General features: G+C 54.1%; 1 protein-coding gene and 3 long non-coding RNA genes across 5 annotated transcripts; 1 reads left to right on the forward strand and 3 right to left on the reverse strand.

Annotated features, from left to right (window-relative positions):
• Nucleotides 1-801: 801 nt before the first annotated feature.
• LOC121013491 (uncharacterized) lies at nucleotides 802-2,317 on the reverse strand. Its single transcript, XM_040449250.1, has 3 exons — nucleotides 2,213-2,317; nucleotides 1,708-2,083; nucleotides 802-1,554 (listed from the first exon to the last, which is right to left on the reverse strand). Exons 1-3 carry the CDS (start codon nucleotides 2,315-2,317, stop codon nucleotides 938-940), a joined length of 1,098 nt encoding a protein of 365 aa, XP_040305184.1. The 3' UTR covers nucleotides 802-937.
• A 58-nt stretch (nucleotides 2,318-2,375) lies between these two features.
• LOC121013201 (uncharacterized) lies at nucleotides 2,376-4,879 on the reverse strand. Its single transcript, XR_005782568.1, has 3 exons — nucleotides 4,867-4,879; nucleotides 4,660-4,664; nucleotides 2,376-3,127 (listed from the first exon to the last, which is right to left on the reverse strand). It is a non-coding gene; the product is annotated as an uncharacterized LOC121013201 (long non-coding RNA).
• Nucleotides 4,880-11,032: 6,153 nt separating this feature from the next.
• On the forward strand, nucleotides 11,033-17,755 carry LOC121013199 (uncharacterized). 2 transcript variants are annotated; one of them, XR_005782564.1, is made up of 3 exons: nucleotides 11,033-11,482; nucleotides 16,946-17,084; nucleotides 17,643-17,755. It is a non-coding gene; the product is annotated as an uncharacterized LOC121013199 (long non-coding RNA). The 2 variants fall into 2 exon arrangements; XR_005782565.1 differs by having other exon boundaries at nucleotides 11,204-11,253; nucleotides 11,407-11,482; nucleotides 16,946-17,692.
• Nucleotides 14,492-20,958, reverse strand: LOC121013198 (uncharacterized). Its single transcript, XR_005782563.1, has 4 exons — nucleotides 20,826-20,958; nucleotides 17,650-17,889; nucleotides 16,758-16,852; nucleotides 14,492-14,563 (listed from the first exon to the last, which is right to left on the reverse strand). It is a non-coding gene; the product is annotated as an uncharacterized LOC121013198 (long non-coding RNA).
• Nucleotides 20,959-21,107: the final 149 nt, after the last annotated feature.

Below are 21,107 nucleotides of genomic sequence, written 5' to 3' on the forward strand. Positions count from 1 at the left end.
GATCACACAGAACGAAATAGCTGTTCCCCCCCCCGCCCCCAATATGTAGAATCACAGCCCCTCTGGATCCCAAAACCACAGACTTTGTCACCAGAAAACCTACCCGGCCACTGCGGTCCCTCCGGGGTGCCCACTGTGGTTCCGTCCCACCTGGAGATCCCCCCCATTTGACAGAAACACCTGACTCACCACCCCCACCACGAGGGCTCTGCCAGATGCCCGCCCCAAGTCACATTCGGGCAGGAGAGAGATCTCACCTGTATCCTTAGGTCAGATTGTCCGTGACCTCAGTGTGTGTGTGTGTGTGTGTGTGTGTGTGTGTGTGCGCGCGCGCGCGCGTGTGTGTGCGTGCGTGTGCGCGCGCACTTGGAGGACTGTCCGGCGTTTGAAGTGACCACAGTGCTTCCTGTTAGCCAGTATTGTTGATTAAATGGTGTTCTTCCTGAAGCCGCACGTTGGGATTTTTGCCTCACGCTTTTGACTGGGTCTCTCCAGGACACGAGGAACTTGATTTGCACTCTGTTTTTCTTTCCAAACGGCTCTGTGGCCTTTCGCCTCTCCAAGAGTCCTTAAAGTTCTAGAACGGAAGAGGACACCGCAGGGGCCCGGGCGGTGCACCCCGCGTGGCCTCGCAGAGCCCGGGGGTCACCTGGGAGACAGGAGCTCAGCACCGCTGCAGGTCGCCTCCGCGGAGCACGCTTCCCACCCAGCCCCCGACTCGGCACTTTGTTTACAAGCCCGCGACCGTGCATACAGGTCATTCCCGTGTTCACGCTTTGTATTTTATGTTGGAGATGGGCGGCCACTATACAGATATTTATTACGCTTTCCAGACTTTCTGAATAGATTTTTTTGAATAAACATGAGTTTTATGAAGTGTAATATTTTTCTAGCAGAACGGTAATTTGGGGACTGTCTGTGTCGTTGCCAATTATCATCAGCGGATACGCTTCTCACCCCTGCTGCCCCCTCGCTCTGTCCCGGCTGCGGCCCCTGCGGCTGGAAGGTGGCTTCCCCTTGGGGGGGGTCGGGACGGGATGGCCGTCCGGGCCGCGTGGAGAGCTGGTGGGGGGCACGCAGGTGCCCCTGCGTGCGCGTGCGGCTTGTGTGTGAGCACGTGCGCCGTGTGGTGTGTGTGTGCACGTGTGCCCGAGCGGATTGTGTGCTTACGTGTGCCTTGTACAAGTGCGTGCACTCCACACGGAACCTGGCCGTGTGATGGGGCAGGTGCCGGCCGGACACGTGGACGGCTGTGTGGCCGGCTAGGCAGGTGGCGGGGGGGTGGGGGGTGCCGGGGGTGTCCCCGCTGTCGCCGGTCTCTGCACAGCCACCCGGCCTCCTCCCGCCTGTCTGTTCTTGGCACACAAGCAAAACAAGCTAGGCTCTTGTCCGCCGCTCTCCGACCTAATTTCTTCTTCCCGTTTGGTCCATTGCTGAGCGGCCCGTGTCCGCAAGCCAGACGCGCACACACGCGGACGTCCACAGCTTTCTGCCGCCACTTCCGAGGTGCCTCCCCGGCAGCACCAGGAACTCTTCCCGGAACCCTCAGGCTCTCTGCGCAGGCAGGAGTGTTGAGCCGGCCCAGGGGTTCCAGGGCCCACAGGAAACGCATGAACATTCTGCCTCCTGCTACACGGGGGAGGGGGGGGAAGGGCGGCCACCATATGCCCGCACCCCCTCCCCCGTCACTGACCCCGTGGCACAGACCTGGTGGCGTGAAATAGCCTTCCCTCCCAGCTGCTCCAGAGGTGAGAAGCCCCGGGTGGGTCCTGGGGCCAAAGTCAAGGTGGGGGCAGGACTGCGTTCGGGGGGCTTTGGGAACAGAGCCCTGCCTTTCCCCGGCCCGGGGCCCCCGCGTTCCTGGGCCCCTGGCTCTTCCCCCATCCGCAGAGCCAGCCCCAGGGGGCTGAGGCCCGTGTGTTCCCCTCCCCCACCCCCACCTCCACTTTTGACGACACTTGGCGACCTCAGCGCACGTGGATACTGGCGGATACTCTCCCTGTTTCAGGGTCAGCTGATTAGCACCTGACACACTCACGGGTCCTGGGGACCAGGACACGACATCTTCTGAGGGCCCATTATCCTGTCCACCACATCACACAGAGCGACAGTCCGTGTTGTCGTCTTCAGTCTGTGTGTTTGTCTGGGTGCGAAGGTAGGATGTCAAGAACGGTGACGTTTTGGAGGCTTTGGGGACGAGTCGGTCCGGCACGGTCTCCGGTGTGTGGATGAAGGCCCGAGACTCGGGGTCGGAGCCCGCAGCAAACAGCGTGGCCCCAGGCCCAAGCCCTTCCCCCTTGCCCTCGGGTCCCCCCATGGTGACGGAGAATGGTACACACACGATGGGCTAGGTCACAGCTGGGCACCCGCACCTGAGAGACCCCAGTCGATAAGGGCTGGCCACCCTTGGCCCCTGGGGGGCCCCTGGCGCTGTCCTCCAGGCAAGCGTCCTTGAGAAAACCGTCCAGTGACGGCTCACACACGCACAGGGACACAAGACCCATGGGGACTCACCTCCCAACAGTAGTGGCTCTGTGTCTGCTGTCCCCGAGTGTCACCCAAGGACTTGCAGTGGTCCTGCAGATACCTTTCATGTGGCATACTGTGCATTTGTTCTCAGACTCAGCTGGTCCCTTGTCCTAAGGGACACCGACCCAGGCTGAGACCAAGAGGCTGAGGCCACGTTTCGTAAAGGAGCCTTAGGCCTGGCTCTTGGCTTGCCAAGGCTCGGCCCCGGCAGACTCCGACATTTCATCTGGCCTGTGACCTCCTAGGTACAAGGAGCACACTTTGTTTGCAAAGGCGGATTTCCAGAGTCCAAGGCCCACAGCAGGTGCAGGTGTGCCCCCCCCCCCCCGGGCAGTGTGCACACGTCCCGCGTCCCCCTAGCTGGACTTGCTCAGCCTCGCCCGGGACCAGGACACCTGCCTTCACGCGAGTTCAACCTCATCTGTTGTTGCCAGTTTGTCAGCGTTTCTACCCAGAGTGAAGTGATGTCGTAAACGCTGCATGAAAAATCAGACCGAATGAGACGATCCCTCGAGGCAGAGATTCAGTAATTCAAAAACCACTTCCTGAGCCCGGACCACCGCCCCTCACTGTCCCCGGAGCTAGAGATGTGGCTTCTCTCAGCCACAGATGTTACCAGCCTGTCAAGGCACAGCTATGAACTTTGTAGTTTAGTTCATGCATTCCCTGTGCATGGCGATAATTCAGGATCTAAAATCAAAAGCATTCATCCATGACGTCTGTCTGTCCAATCCGGGTATATGTTTGTCACTTTACCGTGATGAGGAAAAAACAGCCAATAAGGGGCGCCTGGGGGGGGAGGGCTCAGCCGGTTAAGCGTCCGACTTCAGCGCGGGTCACGACCTCATGGTTCAGGGGTTCGAGCCCCACGTCGGGCTCTGTGCTGACAGCTCACCTGAAGACCTTGAGAGCACAGACCAAGGTTTCCCAAAGAAGAGGGAATTCTCCTCAAGACTGCAACATGGAGACCCTGCCCGAGTCTCTGACCATCAGATCAGACAGTGACATCGCCTCTTACCTGAGTCTCCAGCCTGCTGGCTCGTTCTATGTACGTCAGGTTTGCTAGTCCCCACGATGGTGTGAGCCAGTTCCTTAAAATAAATGTCTCTCCCTCTCAATAGATAGATAGATAGATGATAGATATATACATAGTAGATATGGATAGATAGATGATAGATATAGAGGGACACCTATGTAGCTAGAGATAGAAATATATCTCCTACTGTCTCTGTTTCCCGGAAAACTGATTCAGGAAGACTGTGTTTCCCTTGGAGAAAATGAAGAGGCAAACCTGGCTGTCACCTGGGCCCGATACAGTCACAGCAAGTCATATGCACGCCATCAAATCCGCAGCAGGGGCCCAGGCAGCTCCCTCATTGTCAAGGACCTCAGACCCGCTTTCATTGTGGCCACGTGTTTCCAATCATCTGGCTCAACTACTTCGTGCCAAACGTTGTAGGCAAGCGCGAGTGCAATGCTGGTCCCAAGGGTTTCTCGGCATCATCAGGGCCTGTCCAGCCAACCAAATTCTGCCCCCTCCTTCACGTGCCAGCTCAGGCAAAACCTTCTCTGGACCCTGTCACTACTCAGAGTCCCTACCACAGCGAGGAAGACGTTGCCAGGAATTCGGTTTGGGTGCGTCCTTCTACCCCTGCCTGGGACACCGCTGAGGGTATGTTCTCCCTTCCTTCCTTCCTTTTCAAAGTTATTTATTTATTTTGGGGGGGGGGTGGAGAATGCACCTGAGCAGGGGAGGGGCAGAGAGGGAGAGAGCTCACGACTTGAGCGGAAACCAAGAGTCAGTGGGACGCTTAACCTGCTGAGCCCCCCAGGCGCCCCATGGGCTGTGTTCTTTCTATTCTGAGCCCAGCACAGCGCCTGGCAGAAAAAAAGTATTTGCAAATGAACAAACAGATGAGGTATGGAGCTGCGGGGCATAGGACATTCTAAATAGGGCCTGGCGTCCTCAGGTGGGTTAGGTGGCCTCATTGAGGGCGGCCGGTGGATGACATTAGCTCATTTCTTCTTCCCAAAGCTTCGCTGCTGCGCCCAGCACAGGGCACCTGCCATCGGGGTGCTCGCGGTTGGCACAGACCGCCACCAGAGGGCGCAGGGCAGCTCCCTCCAGACCCAAACTTGGCTCTCCTCCTGGATCCCTGCACTCACCTGAACGCACTGCACAGCATTTCCTAGGGATGAAGCCGGGATCCTTTGATCCGAAGCCTCTCTCCCACCCCTCACGTCCCGACAGGTCACGTGCATGGCGCCTGAGTCTGCACGGCCCTGGGCCACCGAGGTCACCGCCGGACACTGCAGCTCAGAGCTCTGTCCGAAGACGCAGCACCCCCCCCCCCACCCGGCCCCGTGACCTCGGCCAGTACGACGTCCTCGGCCACCTCCAGGCCCACCGCACCCGAACTTTATGCTGTGCTGCCGAGCGGCCACGAGCCCACATGGGGCTATTAACGCTTAAACTTGACATACAGTTCAGCTTCAGTTCTGTGGCCACAGTGGCCACGTTTCAAGTGTCCCACAGCCGCGTGAGGCTAGGGCTCCCGTGTTGGACAGCAGAGACTCTAGAACATTCCCTTAATCGCAGACTATTCTAGTGTGCCGATCGGGAGTCTTAGTTACAGATAAGAGAATCCGCTCCAGCCGGCCTAAGCAGGAAGAGAGTTATTCAAGCGTATTGAGTAACTTGAGCCCGCGGCCGAGCAGGCCTGGAAAGCTGCGTGGCCAGAGACCGCGAAACCAGAGACAGTGTCCCGGCAGCGTTGGGGGGGGGGAGGTGCTGGCAGAAACACCCTGCCCCCCCGCCCGCGCACCTGCCCCCCCGCCCGCGCACCTGCCCCTGCCCCTGCCTAGGCCCCCGCCCACGCACTGCACCCGTCCCTGCCCCCACCACCTTTCCCCGGCCCTCGCAACCGCACCTGCCCCTCCCCCAGCCCCCACGCACCCAGAACTTGCCCCTGCCCCCACCACCTGGCCCTCCCCCTGCCCCTGTCCCTGCCCCCACCCTCTCGCCCCCGCTCCCTGTCCTCCCCACCCCCGCACCTGCCCCCTGCCCCTGCCCCCACACCTACACCTACACCCGCACCCACACCCGCTCCCTGTCCTCCCCGCACCCGCCACCTGCCGCCCAGCTTAGCCTGCCAGGGACCGCAGGCTGGATCACCCCGGACAAAACTCCCTCCGCCCCCCGCCTCGCGAGGACGACGCCTTTCCACCTGGCTCCCAGACTTCCAGATATCTGCAGCACAAGAAAGCCGATCCGTCACGCCGTCCACACGGCAGCCTGCGGCCACCGCAGGTGCTACAGCCCTTCTCCCTGTGCTGGGAGCGGCCGTGACAGCGGACGCACGGCCGCCTCTCAGGCAACGACCCTTTGTAAATGATGGGGGCGCAACGCGCCCCGCCCCCCGCCCCGGAGAGAAAACCCAGACGGGCCTCAACCCATCAGCTCCACTGCAGGTGACCCTTCCCGTCCGGCCCGTCCAGGGCCGTAGCCCAGAACTGAGGAGACACGCGGTGCCACCCACGGCCAGCTACAGAAACGGGGGACCCCGGGGAGGGGCGGGGGGGAGGAAATGGGTTAGGGTAAAGCCCAGGAAGAAGTTGTGGGTACTCACCGTTCAACTGTGTCCCCCTCCAGACAAGCTCCTCAGCCCACGGAGGACCGTGGGAGCTCAGTCCAGTTAGGGTGGCGTCGCTGGATGGGCCCTCGTCCTGTATGACTTTCCCTGGAGGAAGGGGGTCCACGCCAGGCACCAAGGCCTCCACAGAAACCAAGCCTTCTCACGCCTTGGCTTTGGACCTCCAGCCTCCAGAAGTGAGACAGAGAAATTTCTGTTGTTTAAGCCGCCCGTGTGGTGGTTTGTCACCGCGGCCCGAGTGCACAGACACGGCCACCGTAGCTGTCACAGCAGAAGCTGGTGGCAGCCCCAGCCGCCTCCCCCAGGTCTGATTCCGTGTACCTTTCCCCCCAACCAGGGTGTGAGCTGCCTGGGACCTTCTGTCTCGTGTCCACCTTGTTCTGCGCCTGGGGGGTGGGCCTTTGTCACGGGCGAGCAGGGGGCCACCTCCTCACCCCCCCCCCCGCCACCCCCAGGGTAGCAAGAGCCCCGGTGCCCTTGTTCACCGGCTGAGATCACTGGAAGGTGACGCCTGGGGTCTGTGGGTTACGCAAGACGTCTGACGGGCCAGCTGGAGCATTTGTGTCGCCTGGGGAAGCGTCCTTCCGCAGAGCCCTAGAGCACAGAGAAAGGAAGGAAATGCTTTGCTGGTGAGTCCCCGGCCGCCAAGGGAGGGGGTTCTGCTGGCTGCTGGCACCTACCTCCCACAATCTCCAGCCCAACAAGGGCAGAAAAGCGCCTCGCTGCAGGGCCAGTGTCGGCTGCCCAGGCCAGGACATTCCCCCCCCCCCCACCCCGGTCCCCCGGTGCCGTGACCGTCCCTCAGTCGCCCACACCGCTATCCTAACAGGGCACCATCCATAGGACCGCATGGCAGGACTCGGGAATCCCGGGTCACTGGCCGCCGTGTCTCCTTCCCTCCCATCTTGGTCAGCTCAGGCCCTAGCAAAACACCTGACTGGGGTGGACACAAGGGGCCTTCGTTCCTCGTCGTTCAGGAGCCCAAGAAGTCTGAGGTCGGGGCGCCAGCACGTCCCTGTCTGGTGGGACCCACCTTCTGGCTCACAGAAGGTTCTAGTATCTCCCTTTAAGGGGCTCCACCTCCATGACCTCACCTCAAGCTAATCACCTCCAAAGGCCCCCCTCCAAATACCGTCACCTCAGGGGGGTAGGGCTTCAAAGTATGGGCCTGAGGACACAAACCCTCAGCCCATCGTGCCCCTTGGCCGTGAGTTTCTGGGTCAGAAACTATTTGTGCATTTTCAATGCGTTTGGGCCAAGGGTCGCCCACGGGTGCGGCTGCTGGAGAAAACAGGGCGTGTATCCGTGACTGGCACTTACTGTGCCCTCCCTTCGCCCCCCTCCCCCAAGCAGGTCAGGGAGAACCACCCTGAGGCCACCAGGAGGTGCCAGGGGGCTGGGCCACCGCTGGCCCAACACACTTGCGTCAGACTGCCCACCGCCTCGCACAGCCTCCAGCTGTGAGCGGGACAGACGGAGCCCGGAGCCCCGGTCTGCTGTGCCCTGCCCCGTCACCTCCTGGGACTCCCTCTGGCACTCAGCACGACCTGCCGGATCTATTCCCCCCCCCCCCGCCCCCCACTGCCCCACCTGCCTCTCCCACTGGAGTGTGAGCAGGGCAGAGTCCCCGATTGTGTTGACCTGAACCCCAGGCACAACACCGGACATCTCATGGGTGTGAGCGATGCTGACAGCAAGAGAGTGGGGAAGAGCACAGAGACGGGGCGGGGGGGGGGGGGGGTGCTGTGAGGTCCGAGCCGCATCTCCCTTAGAAATACTGCCCTTCCTCCTCCTCCCCACCTGCCCCAAAACTCCCTGGGAAGCGATTTCAGCACATGGTACCCGGGCTGCGTGAAAGCAGACGCACTCGTGCACTTTGGCATCTGGGAGTCAGGGGTTCGAATTCGAGCCTGAGCCTTTCTGATGGGCGTGAGGACCCACCCGGGGGTCCTTCCTTCCCTCAGGGAGACCTCACAGAAGCGCAGGGGCCTCCCGCACTCCGCGTGCGAGGCCACGGGACCCAGGAGGTGCCCTGTTCCCTTGGCAGAAACATCCAGTGCAACTGACTGCCACCACAGGCAATGTCCCCTTAAGGTTAATCATTCAGCGGCACTAGAGTTTGACCAGGGAATCCGGTAAAACCGCATCTTCTTATGTGTAGAACGAGGCCAGGGATACGGGATGAGGATAAGCCAAATATTAGCTTTCAGATATGCTGCCTAGGATGGCCTTCCAGACCTGAGCGGTGTGGCCCACGTGGAAGTTGCTCTGAGGTCAAGCAAACACACTTAACCCTGGTGAGCGGCGAACTTCGACCCACTTTGTGGAAGATTCCTACAGAACTGAGCTGAGCTCGCTCTGTGTTTTCACGTCCCTGACTCATCCGTGTGACGGTACGACCCTCCCGGGGAGTTCAGGTCAGATGTGCCTCGGTTCACCTGGCAATTTTCACCTCCGGCACTGAGATCACATTTAGGGAAAAAAAACAAGAAAAAAGACAGTGTGTCTGCTGAAGTCCAGACAAAGCCCTTGGAATTCAAGTTCCCCACCGCCAGCTCCAGGCGGACAAGAGCCACCATCGTGGAAAGCTCGTGGAGCTTGCTGGGGGCCACGCAGGGAAAACAAGAGGCGACCCCGGGCCATGACCAGGAGGAAACGTTCATGGAGCATCAGAGGCGAGAATCCACCACGTGTCTTGGGGAAACAAGCCACCGACCACGGGTGGAACACAGCAAGGAAGGGCCACACCGTGGATCGAGATACAGACAATTCATATTCATGACAATATGCCCAGCCAGTATTAGGTACTCAGAATAGACACAAAATCTTCCACTGCCGGAACGTCATTTTTTTAATGTTTATTTTTGAGAGAGAGAGAGAGAGAGAGCAAGCGGGGGAGGGACAGAGAGAAAGGGAGACACAGAATCCAAAGCCGGCTCCAGGCTCTGAGCTGTCAGCACAGAGCCCAACGCAGGGCTCGAGCCCACAAATCGTGAGATCACGACCTGAGCCGAAGTCGGAAACCCAACGACTGAGCCACCCAAAGCACCCCATGGAACATCATTTAGCTTAAAAACGGTAACACCTAATGGGCTGATCTAAAACGCACTAGCAACTGCAGTATGAAACAACATAGAAAATACAGAACAGAATTTCAAATGTGGAAACAAACGTTGCCAATTCGTCGCCTGAAAAATAAACCCAGGGAGAGGGTGTTTTTGAGTCCTGAGTGTCGGCTAGAGGTGAACAAGCTGATGTGTGTCACAACAGACGGTGCTCTAGCTATGTTAGCTGCGAACTGGGATTTACTGGAATTTTAAACTGCGACCCTGATGTTCCTCTTAGGGCTCTGTGTGTTACATTGTGTGATACACTGTGAAAATATTATATTCAGTCTTCTGAAGCACACACTAGCAAGAAAGTCACAGAGTTTTTAAATTGTGCAAATACCATGAAGCATCGTCAGTTTCAAAGACCCTGGAAAGAAAGGACAAGGAACAGAATGATGTCTGCCAGTGCTTGTTGGCTGAGTCACGAAAGAGTCCTTTACCTGCAGTCCAAGAATTTCTCGAGGGACGGACGCCTGGGCATCTGAGTCGGTTGGGCATCTGACTCTTGATTTGGGCTTAGGTCATGATCCCAGGGTCGTGGGATCGAGCCTTGCATCCGGCTCCATGCTGAGCATAGAACCTGCTTAAGATTCTCTCGCCGAATACTCAATAATCAAAGACAACAAATGGAGTGGGATTTATGTTTTCTCATCAATATCAGCGTGTGCATAGAAGAGCTCAACGTGAAGCTTAACAACACCATTTAAGAGCTTTTTGGGGGCAACTGGCTGGCTCAGTCGGCAGAGAGGGTGACTCTTGATCTCAGGGTAGTGAGTTCGGGTCTGACGTCGGGGGATCTCAGGGTAGTAAGTTCGGGTCCGACGTCGGGTGTAGAGATTGCTGAAAAGTAAAATCTTTGGGGGGAGGGGGAGGGAAAAAGCTTATTGGTGACCTTGCTAGGCAGGTAGGGAAATGTATTTGCAATCCAAATCTTTGGAACACAAATCCATATGGTGATTTTACGAATTTTTCTAACGTGAATAAATAGGCAGAACGTGTTAACAGCACGAATTTACAGCATTATAAGAATTAGCTGCAAACACTACCCCCAGAGCTGAGGGGCTGCTTCTCAGTTTACACAGTAAGGAACCTTTGAATTCAGTGCTAACACAACTGAGTTGAAGCGGGAGGAGGCCGGTTCACCTACACTGAGCTGATGTATTTTGCAACTGATATGCTTTTGCTTCAAAGTAAATTCTCCTAAAAAAGATTAACTAGTATTGCCAGTGTGAATGCAAATGTTAAAGGAAAATGATTTTCGGGGTTACTCGATTCAGTTTTGGAAACTTTTTCCATATGCCTGAAATAATTGGTTACATAAATATAATTTTTAAACTATAAATTCTATGAAATTTAAATACAGATCAAATATTGCTAATGAAGAGGCACCCAGGGGGCTCAGTCGGTTGAGCGTCCGACTTCGGCTCAGGTCATGATCTCACGGTTTGTGAGTTTGAGCCCCGCATCGGGCTCTGTGCCGACAGCTCAGAGCTTTGCACCTGCTTCTGATTCTGTGTCTCCCTCTCTCTCTGCCCCTCCCCTGCTCACGCTCTGTGTGTCTCTCTCTCAAAACTAAACAAACATTTAAAAAAATTTTTTTAAATATTGTTAATGAAAATTTAGCATCTGGGGAGCGCCTGGCTGGCTTAGTCAGAGGGGTGCGTGGCTATTGATCTCGGGGTCTTGAGTTCAAGCCCTACATTGGGTATAGAGATTACTAAAAACATTAAAAAAAGAAAACTTACCATCTGAATTGAAATGAATCATAAGTGTAAAATACTCACCAGATTTTGATGACTTCATATGAAAATAAAATACTTCAATAATAATTTTATACTGATTACACATTGAAATCATATTTTGGATATTCGGCCGGACTATATCACTAAAATTAACCCCACCTATTTCCTTTACAGCTTGAATGTGGTCACTAAAAACTTCAAGTCCTGCGTGTGGCTCCGGTGATATTTCGAGTTCCTTTTTCCTCATGCCGGGGTCTCGTGGGAGAGGGATTCCGTCGCCGGCTGTCCTATTGCATGTTGCACCTGCTGGACATGTTTGATTACTTCCTGAGAGTGTCCCTGGGTTACATGCCTTAATCCTTGCATTTCCAGGCTTCATGGGATTCAGGTTCCAGATGTGGGTGGACCCTTCACCAGCTGTTTACTTGAAGCATCACACCGGGAGGCAGTTAAGTTACAGTCCTTCTGATGGTGATGCTAAGTGGAATCTCCTGGATCTCTCCTTGTACATTTGCATTTCCCCTTTCACACAGCGAACAATCCCTGGGAAGATCTGGCTCCCATTTATTTACCAAATGACTAGAGTTCTGTGCTGCCTTCTGTCTGAATCCGTCCCTGCAGTCGGGATTGCAAACTGGTGTTCTTTTCATTCGACCACTCTCCCATATCTATTAGCCGAACTCCTTCTGAGGACAAGAGCTCTCCTCCGTCACTAGGCCTGTCTGAAGTAGTTCGTATGGGTAAACGCTTCTTTTCCTTTAATTACCGGAAGAGTTGGCGCACGAATTATGACAAAGGAGTTTCAGGTTTTTATTTTGTTGGCTTTTCTTTCTGTGCCTTTTGTAAGGTTTTTGTTTGTTGCTAAGTTTTTTAAAATAACTTTACCGGGATGCAACTCCAATGTCCGCCTTTAAAGTGTACAATTCAGTGGTTTTTAGCACATTCACAGAGTTATCCCGCCATCTGTACAACCAATACTGGACGGTTTCCACCCGGAAGAAGAGTGCATGGCCCTGCCCCAAGCCTCGCAGCCCCAGGCGGCCGCTGGTCTGTTTCCTGTCTCCCTGGATGAGCCCACTCTGTGCACATCATATACGTGGCCTCATACTGCATGCGGTCCCGGGTGCCTGGCTCCTTCATAAGCACCGTGCTTGCTAGATCTATCCATGTGGTAGCGCGTGCCAGGACTTCGTTTCGTTTTATTGCTGAGTAATATTCCATCGCATGGCTAGTCCACAGTTTATCTGTTGCTCAGTTGACCCAATATTTGGGTTGATTTCACTCTTCGGCTGTTATTTACAATGCTGCTATGAGCATTTGGATACAAGCGCTGTGTGGACATATGTTTTCAGTTCTCTTGGGTGTGTATCTGGGGGTGGGGTGGCTGAGTCATGTGGCAACCCCATGTTTCTCCCTGGGAAGACGGCCGGGCTGTTTTCCAAAGCAGTCAAGCCACTTTGCACGCCTAGCGGCCGCGAGTGGGGGTTCCGGTCCGTCTACATCCTGCCCGACACCTGTTGTGTTCCACTCTCTTGATTGTGGCCTTTCTGGAGAGTGTGAAGGGGGGGGGGGGTCTCGTGGTGGTTTTATCATTTCCCTGATGGCTAATAAGTTTCGTGAGCTTATTGGCCATTTGTGTGTCTTCTTTGGAGAAACCTCTATTCGGTCCTTTGCTTGTTACTTAATTGGGCTGTCTTTGTATTACTAGGTTGTAAGTTATTCTTTAAATAGTTCCTTATCAGATATATGACTTGCAACAAGTTTCTCCCATTCTGTGGTCTTCCTTTCCATCCTTTGGTTTTCCCATAGGGGTCATGCAGTCAGGCTTTGTTCTTTCTGATACTCAGATTGTCCTGGGTTTAGTCACTGGGAGGCCCTCCCCACGGCTTCCTTTTCTATCAACACAAAAGGGAGAGTTTCAGCCAGCTCGGAGCAGACCAGGGGGCTTTGCAGGCTCCTGCCCTCACAACCCAAGAGCTCATCCCGTGGCCGCTCCGTCCTGCTGCACAGAGAAGGAGGACTGTCTGCAGTCAGCCATGCGAGCTACCCCTTCTGTGGATGTGGCTGTAGCCGGGGCCCAGGGCCCCAAACACACCAGGTTCACCCACTCGCTGCTGGCAAAACCCAAAGGCAGAGAAAGGAGTGATGGAGAAACAGGAAAGGGACTGCTTTCAGGGAGGCCAGCTCCGGGAAGACGGCGGACTGGCGTCTCAAAGATGGTCTCCAAAGTGCCGAAGATACTTGCAGGTGTATTCGAGGAGAACGTGGGGCAGAGGTGGGTCTGTGCAGGTGGGCACTGAAGGTCAAAGGCAGCTTGTCTCCCAGTGATGCCGGCTGGTCCTGCTGGCTCAGCTCGGTCCTGATGCTCAAGGGGGTAGTTTGGGTTCCATCAGGAGATGCTTTGCCCTCAAGGGCCCTCGCCCCAAGCCAAGAGACCAGCTGGAAGGAAGAACCAACAGGGAAGCGTGAGGTCAAAGGGGAGGCAGCCTCAGTCCTTTTTCCCAGAGCAACTTGTCCCCACAGGGTGTTTTCACCACACTCAGAGCCAAACCATTGTATGAGAGAAGTTGAGATCCCCCCCCAACCTTTCTCCAACATTTATAGCCCCTTACTGATTAGAAAATGGTGCAGCAGCAGAAGGGGGCTCACAGGTAGGCACAGAAACTCAACTGCATATATGGTGCGATATTGGCTCCGTTTATAGATTAAAAACCGAGGCCTAGGCAGTTTTAAAAACTTGCCAAATGCAGGCAGCTAAATAAAAAGTGGCAGGATTTGTTCGCCTGATTGGCAGGTCTGGTTTCTTCCATCGGCACACCCTGGCGGCCGGGCATGGGGCCACTGGAGCCCCTGGACCGCCAGTCCCACGAGATGCTCCTTCCAAAGGGCCCTCTGGTGAAGGACATTTGGTAACTGCTCCATGGATTAACTTTTATGCCATCACAATTCACATGAGCTTCATAAAGGCTCTCAAAAGAGCTGCAGAAAGAAATTAACCTTGTCGGATTCACACGTTTCCTAAATGCCTTTGGCCCAGGAAACCCTGCCCTCCATTGGCCCAGGACCCCCTGCCCTCCACCGGCTCCATTTTTCCCCTGAAGCCCCTAAGAACACCATGGTAGGAGAAAGCCGTCTATACTCACAAAGCGTGTCGGCCTCTTCTTCCCTGTGACCAGCAGTGGGCGATCCGTGGGTGACAGTTTGGCATCCTGTGATTACCCAGTTCCCTCTCGCCTTTCAGGGGTTGGGTTTACTGTCTAGTTCAGTGTTTAGTGGGAGTTGTGGCTCCAATCACTCATTTCAGTATAGAATGCAAACGAGTGATGCCTCTGTTTCCTTTATCCTTTATCATAAACGATATCCTTTACCGTTTATGCCTAGGAAACTCCTGAATTGCCAAGCAAAATGAAGATTTCTTGCCCGTGAAGCCATTTCTTTGTGACTTCTGGAGGAACAGTATTGATGGGGCTTTGGGGTGATGGTGGGTCCGGAGCCGACGGCCAAGGAAGAATTCTTAAACATGTCTTTGCTGCAAAAAGGTGATTTTGTTGAAGCACAGGGACAGGACCCATGGGCAGAAAGAGCTGCACTGGGTGGTGGTGAGTGACTCATGATATACCCTCAGGTTGGGAGGGGGTCAGGGACAGAGTAAGTCTCTAAGGCATTTTGGAAGCAAGGTTTCCAGGACCTTGAAAACACCATTTATTACCGTTTAGTAAAACCTCAGCCGTGAGACCCTTCAGATGTATACGAGGGGCCATAAGCTTGGAGTATGATTGCCGGCATGTATCCTGGGGGAGTTGAGATAAAGGAGGTTTCCAAAATGAGTTTTTGTATGTTAGTTAAAGTAGACTCCTGGGATCCTGGGGGTCAGGCTAAGGTTAAGCCAAGATTCCCTTTTGCCCCCCAGCAAAGTTATCAACGAGCCAGCTGAGCTCCTAGAGGAAGGTCACTCTGCCTGTTTCAAGGACTTGTAGCTGGGCTGTAGGCAGTAAGGGAATTTAATTTTTCATTTGCCTTTCTTTCCTACACCACCATGGCCAGCAGTTAAACCCCCTTACATCTTGGTGAGGGTGATATTAGGGCTTCAGGAAATGGAGTCTGTAGGTTTCTGTGGCTAAGATTGCCTCTTTTTTTAAAAAAAAATTTTGTTAACGTTTATTCATTTTTGAGAGACAGAGAGAGACAGAGCATGAGCGGGGAAAGGGCAAAGAGAGGGAGACACAGAATCTGAAGCAGGCTCCAGGCTCTGAGCTGTCGGCACAGAGCCCGATGCGGGGCTCGAACCCACGAACTGCGAGATCATGACCTGAGCCTAAGTCGGACCCTCAACCGACCGAGCCCCCCAGGCGCCCCTAGATTGCCTCTTTCTTGCAGTTTACTAAGTTCTCCGTCAACTGAAGGAGCCCCCTGTCCTGTGTGACGATGATCTCCACCAGTCAGACATTTGCTTCCTTTCCTTTCCCCTGTTCTTGGGCAGGCAGGAGAGTCCGAGGAATATCACACACACATCCCACCTGAGGTGCTGGGTGCTGTTAGCCTGTCCTCTGCCCTCAGCTTGCCCCATGCTCCCTCATCAGTATGAGAACAGTGACCCAGGAGAAAAGTGCGTGGGGGCAGGGGCTGTTGATCTCCAAGTATTCAAGCCTTGGGGGCAGCACAATGGATTGATTACAGGTAGGACCTGAAGAGCTAAGGAGGCAAGAAAGTACACATCCATATTCTAAACGGTGCACTGGCCTCTGGGTGTCCCTGGTTCTCACTGAACTCCCGAGTTTCTTGGCTTACTCATTTACTGAATTCTTTAAATTACTAAAGCAATCAAACTAATGTGTGTTACCTAGCTGGAATCCATGTAAGGCAGGTGTTGGGCTGCAATAGATGGGCAGCAGGACGTTAACAACACATCTATGTTTTGAATGTGTGTGTGTGTGTGTGTGTGTGTGTGTGTGTGTGTGTGTTTTAAGTTTATTTAGAGAGGGGCGCCTGGGTGGCTCAGTCGGTTAAGCAGCCGACTTCAGCTCAGGTCACGATCTCGCGGTCCGTGAGTTCGAGCCCCGCGTCGGGCTCTGTGCTGACAGCCCAGGGCCTGGAGCCTGTTTCAGATTCTGTGTCTCCCTCTCTCTCTGACCCTCCCCCGTTCATGCTCTGTCTCTCTGTGTCTCAAAAATAAATAAACGTTAAAAAAAATTTTTTTTTTTTAACGTTTATTTAGAGAGCGACAGAGACAGTGCGCACAGGGCGGGAGCAGAGAGAGTGGAACGGGAACCGAGGTTCGCACAGAGTCGAGACACCGAAGCGTTTCTTTCCAGGAAGGAACTTTGTGCCGGCAACACTCGGTTGGGTTCGCACTGGAAAAGCTGAGCCCCGAGTGCAGTGAGGTGTAGTCTTTTATAAATGTTTTTCTTGCCCGTCTCCCATACATGGTAACACCCAGTCACGCGGTCTGATCAGGTGGCTTCATGTCACAGGGTCGTGAGGCATGTTACGTACGCATACAGCCAGGTTGCCTTCCTTATCTTGAGGGGTCTCCCCCCAACAGTCCTTAGGGATGAGAGAAAATCCCAAGCGGGCTCTGTGCTGTCAGCGCAGAACCCACCATGGGGCTCGATCCCACGAACTGAGAGACCGTGACCTGAGCCGAAATCAAGAGTCAGGGGTCTGACCGACGGAGCCACCCAGGAGCCCGGTCACACATCGATGTTTATAAAACACGTACTCACCCCCCAAGTCCTCCTCGGAAATTGTCTCTTGTCATCACAACAGCTGTCCCAGATGGACAACACGGTCCTCGTTATCCCCATTTCCAGAAGAAAACCTGTGTAATTAAGTGTGTTCGTTCATAAGCAGAACTACTGTGTGTTTTCCTTTTCTTTTCTTTTCTTTTTTTTTTTTTTGTTATTCCGATAAGTGAAAAAACATGGCAAGTTTACTGCCATAGAGAAGATTGCTTCCACCGTGTGAGGCATCACAGACCTGCCTGCCAGGAAGCCCTCCACAGGACCCCCACGGAGGACCCCCCTACCCACACAAGCACTGCCCTGGATACGGTGTATATGGACTGCCTACACAACACCGGCCCACATGGGTGCGGTGTAACTAAGGGCCAGCTTCCCCCCTCCTCTGACTTCAATCTGTCTGAGCTCACAGTTCCCGTTCCTCATAGTCAACAGGGAAGCCCCGTGTGTGACCGTCATTTCTGGACTTTGAGAACTCTGGGCGTATGAGGTTCTGGCTTGATGCTAGGCCTTTGCAGCCTCTTCCGGAAACCTGGGACCCAAGCCAGCGATGTTTCATTTTTACTTTTCCATACTCTGTCCGTGTAGGGACCGGGTGAGGTTTCTAGGCCTTTCTAGAATTTCAGGAAATAATGTAGCTGGGTCTCTTGCCTCCTGCTGTGTTGTCTTATACATTAGACCATATTACCTGCTCCGTAGTTGAAGTAGGAAAGATACATATTTACATGGAAGAAGTCCTAATTGTGGCAACACGAAATAAGCAAAGAAAGCACGGCTCTTAGAGAAAGAGAGCCAGATTCAGATCTCGGGGAAGCTGCTGCTTAGCAGAGCGTTATTCCTTTTATATATTCCTTTAATTAAATCCTCTAGCTCCTACCTTCCACGCAATGGGACCTTAACAGAAGCCTCAAAGATCCAAGTGTGGCCCAACTGTGGCAAGCAGAATGTTCAGAAGCTGGCCTGGCGGTGACACCAGGAACTGGGGACAGGAGCCCTCAGTAGTGTTTCTCCACGCGCTGTCACTGACCAGCTTTCAGAGGCTCCCCTCCAGATCTCCTGAAGCTCTAAGCTTGCGGGGGTCTAGGAATCTGCAGAGGATTCTTCTGATCCACCGCTCCTGAGGAAAAGAAAATACTAGGAGATAAGACTGAGCCATTGTGAGAACCGGGAGCCTCTTCTCACACTGGGTATTGGGGAGGGACCCTTCCCACGAACCCTGCAGAAGCACCTCGGTTTTATTCAAGAAGCCATTCAGTTTCTTTACGCTGCTCCCACCCCTCTGGGTTGTAAGAAGTAATGTAGGAAAAGTGCCTAGCGGTTAACACACGGTAGCGAGCATTAAAAAACAAAACTCAGGAAGTAAAATTTAAAGATCTACTTGGCTTTATTAAGCGATTCATGAATTGGGCAGCATTCCATCAGGCCAGGAGAGACGTGCTCCAAGGAGTTGTCCAAAATGGAAGGTGCCGGAGTCCAGCCCCAGCAGGTCCAGGGGTTCCCGAAGGATGAACGGCGTCGGCAAAAATAACAAATGCACACAGACGACAGCAGTGTGTTAGGCCGCTTTATTGTGGCAAGCGTGGCATTATATGCGTTATTCCTTGTGGCGTGCATCATCTATGTTTCTCGGCTTTACCTAATTCTAAAAATGCTCCTTTGTGTCATCACCCATTAAGGAACCTCATGGTTATTTCTTTGTAACATTCCCTCCTCCCCTTTGCTTATTAATTTCTTGATACTACTTTCGTTATGTATCTACGTTTACTTATAGTTTATAAAGCGTTTGCTCTGCTATTTTCATGAAAGGCCATCCAGCTCTCAACACCTCAAGTGGAACATTGACAGGGACATGACTTCTTAATTGTTCAATTGACCCTTTGAACAATTTGCGGTACAAGGAACAAAAGTATTCGCTTTGGTCTGGGGTGGCGGGAGGGAGCCAAGAGGGCCCTGGGAACCCACGCCTTATGCGCTCCCAGAGAGACAATGTATACCTAGGAATTAATGAACCATTCTATATCTTAACCCACCAGGTCCAGTTACCATCTGGAATGCCTCCTGGGGGCCAAGTGGGCCTAGGGGTTGGAGTAACTTCTTTCCATAGATACATTCCTTTGTGGCCGGAGTGGGGCTTTCGAACCCATTTGCCCCCCTCCCTGGCTGGGAAATATATGGGGCTATCTTTCCTTTAGGGGACGGGCAGGCGGGGATGGCACCCGCTGGATAAAAGGTTTCTTTTTTGTACTGGGGGTCATCCCCAGAAAATATCCCCGAGTTTGCCCCCATGGGTTTATTTTGAATCATCAATGCCAGTTGGACCATGGGGATGGCCGTGATGAGTAACAGGAGGGATACCAGTAGCTTCCCATTCAGAGGGTCGCTGTGCATTGCCCTTCTGCCAACCACCCAGGCTGTGCCATCAGGAAGGCTGGACGGATCGGCTCCCGGCAGGAACGTTTTTATAGGAAAGAGGGACGCAAGAAGTTATTTGCAAAAGAAAAGATGGTTTCAGGCAAGGTCACCTTGGGAAGGGCAAGGGGTCTTATCACGCACATTATGTCACCTCCTTTGGGGGCAGGGGTGGACTGGAAAGGGCCCAAGTAACATACTACCTCACTGATACTGGCCAGAAAATTCCAGATTGCCTGGCTTCAAATTCCACTCCCGGAAAGTTTGAAACTGCAATTAAGTCTTGGTTTGCAGGACTGGAGGCAAGTGACTCCACCTTGGGCCTGCGGTTTTCTTTTTAGCGCTAATAACCATAGCACTATTAATGATCAACCTTCTTGTTTTTTCTCAGCTCCTTCATTTATTCCTTCACCTTGAAGCACCAGCTGAACATAACCGACCTTCCTGTGTTATTCTGGGATGGCAGTGCTGCCTATTCAGACAACTTTCAAACAAGATCAAGGTCAGGTGTGACCCACGGAGATCCTGAGCAGAAAATGAATCTGACTCAAAGGCCTGCTGTTTTACTTCTCACAGGCATTTCTTTAATGCCATTTAAAAAGTTTTTTTTTTTTTTTTTTTTTTTTTTTGAGAGAGAGAGAGTGAGCCGAGGAGGGGCAGAGAGAGAGAGAAGGAGAAAGAATCCCAAGCAGGCTCTGCACTGTCAGCACAGAAATCAAGAGTCGGAGGTTCACTGACTGAGCCACCCAGCGCCCCTGATGTTTATTTTCGATAGCGTATGTTTCCTGTACAAATTTCAATAGGAATAAAAAAAGTATACAGTGAAAAGGCTGTTTCTCTCCAGCCCTCTGCACTTGGACATCTTTTGAGGCAGTCCCTGCTAACACGTCCCTTTCAACTTTGGAAACAAACTTACAGATTTTCTCTGTCCCCGTGCACAAATGAGTAGCACACTTTACACACGATTCTGCCCCTTGATTTTTCTTACACATTTTAGAGCTCTTTCCATACCGGCACACACAGAGCACCCTTCCCCTTCCGAGCTGCTTACATGATTCAGTGGAATGGATGCAGCGTGATCTAACTCTCCCTGTGGGTGGACATATTAAAAATAATGCTGTGCATCTGAAATTGCACAAGCTTGCCTGTCGGGGGGGGGGGGGGTTGGGGACCGCTGGAGAAGGGCCGGCTGGGCCAAAGGGCGTGTCCATAGCCAACGTCAATCCACGCCACCAACCGCCCACAGCAGTGTTGACATCCAATTTAGGCTCCTACCAGAGACTGCCTGCCGCCCGTCCCCTACACCTTCACCAAAAGGCATGGTGAGGGCCGATGGTTTTCATCTGGGGCCCCTAACATAAGAGTTTAAAGACCAGGGCGCCTGGGTGGCTCAGTCGGTTAAGCAACCCATTCCGGCTCAGGTCATGTTCTCTCTCGGGTCCTTGAGTTCTAGCCCCGCGTCAGGCTCTCGGCCGCTCTCTGCGCAGGCAGCACAGAGCCTGCTTTGGATCATCTGTCTTCCTCTCTCTCTGCCCCTCCCCCCACCTCAAACATCAGCAAATAAAAAAGCGGGGGAGGGGGGACAGTTAAAAAAGAGACCCGACCAACCGAACCCTCCTGTCCCGCCTCCCCGACAGGGCGTACCCAGAGCGCACCCGGGCCGCCCACGCGGGCACTCCGGGCGCACCCCGGCCCGGCCAAGGTGCCCTTGCGGGTACGGCGACACAGACCCTCGGGCGGCCGCCACCGACCGTCACCCCCGCGCCAGAGGACTGCGGCGGCCGGGGCTGAGCCAGCGCCAGCCAATCCCCGGCCGGCCCCGGCCGTTTTTACAGCAGCAGGTCCCAGCCAATCCGCGCCGCCGCCTCCCGCCCTGCGCCCTCCCATAGGCCGAGCGCCCGGCGGCGCGGCGCGGCCGTAAGGCGG

Source organism: Herpailurus yagouaroundi, unplaced genomic scaffold, assembly GCF_014898765.1.
Source record: "Herpailurus yagouaroundi ecotype Mexico unplaced genomic scaffold, PumYag 198, whole genome shotgun sequence".
Classification (NCBI taxonomy): domain Eukaryota; kingdom Metazoa; phylum Chordata; class Mammalia; order Carnivora; family Felidae; genus Herpailurus; species Herpailurus yagouaroundi.